This window comes from Amia ocellicauda, chromosome 16, assembly GCF_036373705.1.
Source record: "Amia ocellicauda isolate fAmiCal2 chromosome 16, fAmiCal2.hap1, whole genome shotgun sequence".
In the NCBI taxonomy this organism is placed as follows: Eukaryota; Metazoa; Chordata; class Actinopteri; order Amiiformes; family Amiidae; genus Amia; species Amia ocellicauda.
The window spans coordinates 26,350,856-26,355,298 of NC_089865.1; the positions used below are offsets into that span (position 1 = coordinate 26,350,856).

The 4,443-nt window shown below is 42.9% G+C and overlaps 1 protein-coding gene across 1 annotated transcript; it reads right to left on the minus strand.

The window, feature by feature from the left end:
• Positions 1-1,354: 1,354 nt before the first annotated feature.
• On the minus strand, positions 1,355-3,114 carry LOC136711321 (hyaluronidase-1-like). Its single transcript, XM_066687489.1, has 3 exons — positions 2,214-3,114; positions 1,833-1,922; positions 1,355-1,726 (listed from the first exon to the last, which is right to left on the minus strand). Exons 1-3 carry the CDS (start codon positions 3,111-3,113, stop codon positions 1,355-1,357), a joined length of 1,362 nt encoding a protein of 453 aa, XP_066543586.1. The 5' UTR covers position 3,114.
• Between the last annotated feature and the right edge of the window lie 1,329 nt (positions 3,115-4,443).

Here is a 4,443-nt window from a genome sequence, read left to right on the forward strand (position 1 = left end):
GATAAAGACTGAGGAGAGGGAGGCCACCCAAGTCAGTGAGTGCTAGGAGCACAATTTCAGTTGAGTGAGCACTGCAGAAGCCGAATTGCAGAAGATGGGTGATGGGAAAGAAATGCAGAGAGCTGACAGTGAACAGTACACTCAAGGGCCTTCAAGAGGAAGGGGAGAAGGAAACTGTAAAAATTGAAAATTAGAAGTTGTAAAATGTATATATTTTGAATTGCTATGTTTTATGTAAATTTAATTTGTAATGATTGATGCCTTTATTGAACTGTATTTTTGCACTTATCGCCCTGGATATGAGCATCTGCCAAGAAATAAAAATAATAATAATAATAATAATAATAATAATAATAATAATAATAATAATAATAATTACAGGGAGGTACATGATAAGGAGCGCTAGGGTCAAGTGTGTTTTTTTTTGAGGAATGGAATCACAGAAGCTTTTTTTTTGGAAGCAGCCAGAAAGGAGTGAGGAGGTGATTTGCGAGAGGGTCCAGGACACACACTGTGGGTTTGTGACCTAGGAGCAGAGAGGATAGTTCACAGCCAGATTGAGGTGAGAATGAAGAAAAAGAAGATTAGTAGGAGATTTGGGTGGGATGGCAGAGGAGGGGGGGTCTGTTGAAGAGTTTGTGGATGTTCCTGATTTTAGAGGAGAAGGAGGAAAAATCATCAGCAGAGAGAAAAGGAGGAGAAGGAGGAGTGAGGAGAGGCAGGAGAAGGTGGAGTAAAGTTTGTGGGGGTTATTGACAGAGGATTCAAAGAGTTATTGGATGTTAGACTTATTGGCATGAAGAGGAAAACATAGGCAGAACAGAGCGATAGAGGTTGTAGGCAGCTGGGAGTTTGGACTTCTTCCACTTCTGTTCAGCAGAGCGCATAGTGGATCGGGCTAAGAGGAGAATGGAGGAGATCCAGGGTTGGTGGGAGGAGGGATGGGTAGGACAAGATGTGAGAGGGCAGAGAGAATCAATGGAGGAGGTGAAGGTGGAGAACAAAGTTAACAAAAGTAGAAGTAGTACAGTCAACAGACAGATGGGAAAAACAGTTTGATAGATAGACATTAGATAGAGTGATGGAGGGGTAGAAATCCAGCAGTGAGAGGGGTTGGACAGGTGGATGTTGAAGTCTCCCAGGAGGATGGCAGGGGAGGGAGTAGAGAAGAAAGTCCAGTTAATCCAGGAAGGAGGTGAGTGGACCAACAGAACAGTAGTGAACTAGAAAGAAGAGGTGAGAGTGAGAGGTGAGTTCTACTGCATGGAATTCAAAGCAATTAGTAGAGATAGAGGTGAGAAAGGGGGACAGAGAAGAGGAGAGAAGGGGAGAGTAACAACCCTGTCCCTCTGTTCTACAATAGCAGCCACAAGAGGCTGATGGAGAATAGGAGGCTGATCATAGTGGTCCTCAGGCCAGGGGAGCTGCCATTTTCAGTCTGAGTGCAGGATTCTCCCTTGTACCCACTGTAGCACTGACACCCGAACTCAGTGTTGTAGAACTCTCGGTCTCCCTCACTCAGCGCTCCCTTGACAGTCAGGTTCTGCAAGATTGTGAAACTGGCAGGGTTGAGGTGTAGGTACGCCTCATTGTTGGGGGTTTTACGCATGCAGCGTCCATTAGCATTGCATCTCTCCTTGCTGCACAACTCTGCCGCTGTGGTCACGTTCAGCAGATACACACCCAGTATCCCCTGTAGGTAGGTTTTTAACTTTGTGCAGCTAGCCTGTAGTTCCCAAAAAAATTAATACAAAACAATCAGAAGAGATGCCCAGATGATTTGTTATGTTGTTGAAGAAGGCAGTTCCTTCTGCTCCAGCATTGAGGCATACCTGAGATGCTGCATACTGTTCACTTCCCCAGAGCACAATCCCCACTGCTCCAAGTGCTGCGGACTCCCCAATGGTGTAAACCAAGTCCTCCTGTACAAACCACAGGATGTCAGTTATTCACAGATAATGTTACATTTTAAAATAGTAAGCTTTCAGTTGAAAAACATTTACAGTCCCTCATACACTCAGATTATTACCTTCTTTGTGAAGACATTAATAATTCAGAATTAACAGAATCACAACTCAAAATTCCGGTTTTGATCATAAAGTTGGGAATTATTTAAAAAGATATAATGCATATATAAGTAGTTTTTAACACATAAAAAAAAACTACTTAGTAGAAATTTGATTTTAAACTCTGCACAGTTTAAACACCTTTACCTGTGAAAGGAACTCCTGGGTCTCATAAACTATGCTAGCATAGGGCAGCACAGATGGGCTAATGGGGGTCACCTGTTCTGAGCACCTCATGGCTTCCAATACAGTGTTTTGGACATACAGCCGGACAGCATCCCCCTTGCCAGTCAGGCCTGATCCCAGGTAGATGCTTGGGTACAGGGCAGAGCTGGCATTCCAGAGCCAGCCCAGTTCATCATCTCTGCTCATCTGCACCTCAGCGCACTTCCCTGTGTAGTTCACTGAGGTGTTTGAGTACTGGTTGAAGCAGTCGGGCATACCGTAGAACCCCCACCGGCCCCCAGGCCTCATCTTGCGGCCCAGCTGGAGTGTATCCTCCACGAACGCCCGTGCAGCCTCCTCGAACTCACTCTGGGCTTCGCTTTCCACTTGAAGCATGGTCCAATTGGGGTGCTTCTGCCGCACCAGTGCCCTGGAGGCCTCCTGGTACACCTGTTTGGCGTCCCAGTTCTCCAACCACAGTGGTCGCCAGCTCTCCCAGTCCACAATCGCCAGACCTGAGAAATTAGAGTTTGGGATGTACTGCTTGATGTCAGCCCGTGCATACTGCAGGTGTTCCGGCAGGCTGGCATTCTGTGGCACCCCCCCATTCACTGGTGCCCCCTGGGGAGTGTAGAAAGGGTAGAGGCCCAGTCTGTTATCATAGAAGATGGTGATATTGTCCCCCATGAAGCTCTGGTTCTGGTTCAGCACAATGTCAAACTGGCTGAAGCCCAGGTCCACACTGTACCTGGTCTCACAGGGCTCTGTTGGGATATTCCATACCGTCAGAAAAGGCACATTGGGCAACAGAGGCATCAGAGTCTGCTGGAAAGCCACAGCGCACCCCATAGCCCACAGGCTGAGCAGCACCAGGGCGGACATCCTTGCTGTGTTAAATGTTAAATGTTCTGAAACATTATGCCTGCACACAGTAAGGGGGGAATGGAATGGTGAGAAATCATAATGGTGTTGGAGTACATAAATATATCATTGACAGCTGCTGTCTGGTATCACAAATACTTCTTGTAATATAGTTTGCTTGTTTATTAAAGGCACTAGAAACAATCAATAATCACTGTATATCAAGTTTACTCAAGTACTTATGGTGTTAAGGATTTATCAGATAACTTATTTTACATTCTGTCTGGTTCAGTAGAGTAAAGACTTTTTTCCTTTGATCTAGTTTCCTAAATTTTAAGGAGGCCCCTGGTAGCCCCCGGTAGCCTGACTTATCTATGTTTGGAGAGACCAAAAGATACCTGTCCTCTGATTGGCTCCTAGCCAAATTCCAAAGACCCCCACTTCTAACACCAAACACCTAACTCATGGTGGTGGAAAAATGTGAATGGTTCTAATAAAACCAAGAAAACAAAGAGAAGTTTATTTTTTTCTGGAGTTTTTCGCGAGATCAAGGAGAAGACAACAAGAGAAGAGCAAGAGGAAGAGAGAGAGAGACAAACCACTGCCTGCCTGACCAGACTGACCTAAGCTGCCCTGTGAGGAGAAGTGGAGAAATAGGGTATTATCTGTTTTCTTTCTGTAATCCAGCAGAAGCTTAATATTACTTATTTTCAGTAATATAATTCAATGATATTAGTTTGCTATTTTTGTCACAAATAAATGATTATTGCACATCTGTGACTTGACCGCATCTTCCCTCTAAAATGAATGTTAAAAGAGAAACCAATTGACCTATGAGTTTTCAGTTCAACTATTTATTTAGATTGACTGAAAATCCAAGCATATTGAAATTCTCTTACAGTAATATGGTATTTTCTTTTGGTAATACCATGCATGTACTATGCTTTGCCATGGTATTCCATAGTTTCACTGCTTAATATATCCCTCCATGCTGTACCATGTTTTCACTTTCTGTTTCTACTCTTTACTATGTTTTTGCCATGCTATACTACAGTAAATGTTTATTTAAAAAAATGTTAACAAAAGTCTGTTTCAACAGTCATAAATACATTTTAATTGTTAAAACACCAGGAGAAATCCTAATTTACAAAAGAAAGACATGGGTTTCATGGGTCAAAATTATATTGAATGATTTCTTTTGACTTTGACTTTGATTTCTGAATTTCCGCAAAAAAGAAAACATTGACTCATTTAATACTTTAAAACATATGAATTAAACAATTAAAATAAATAGTGTGTGTGAGTGTGTACCCCCTGCACACTATATTTAATATTTTTAAATGTGCATATT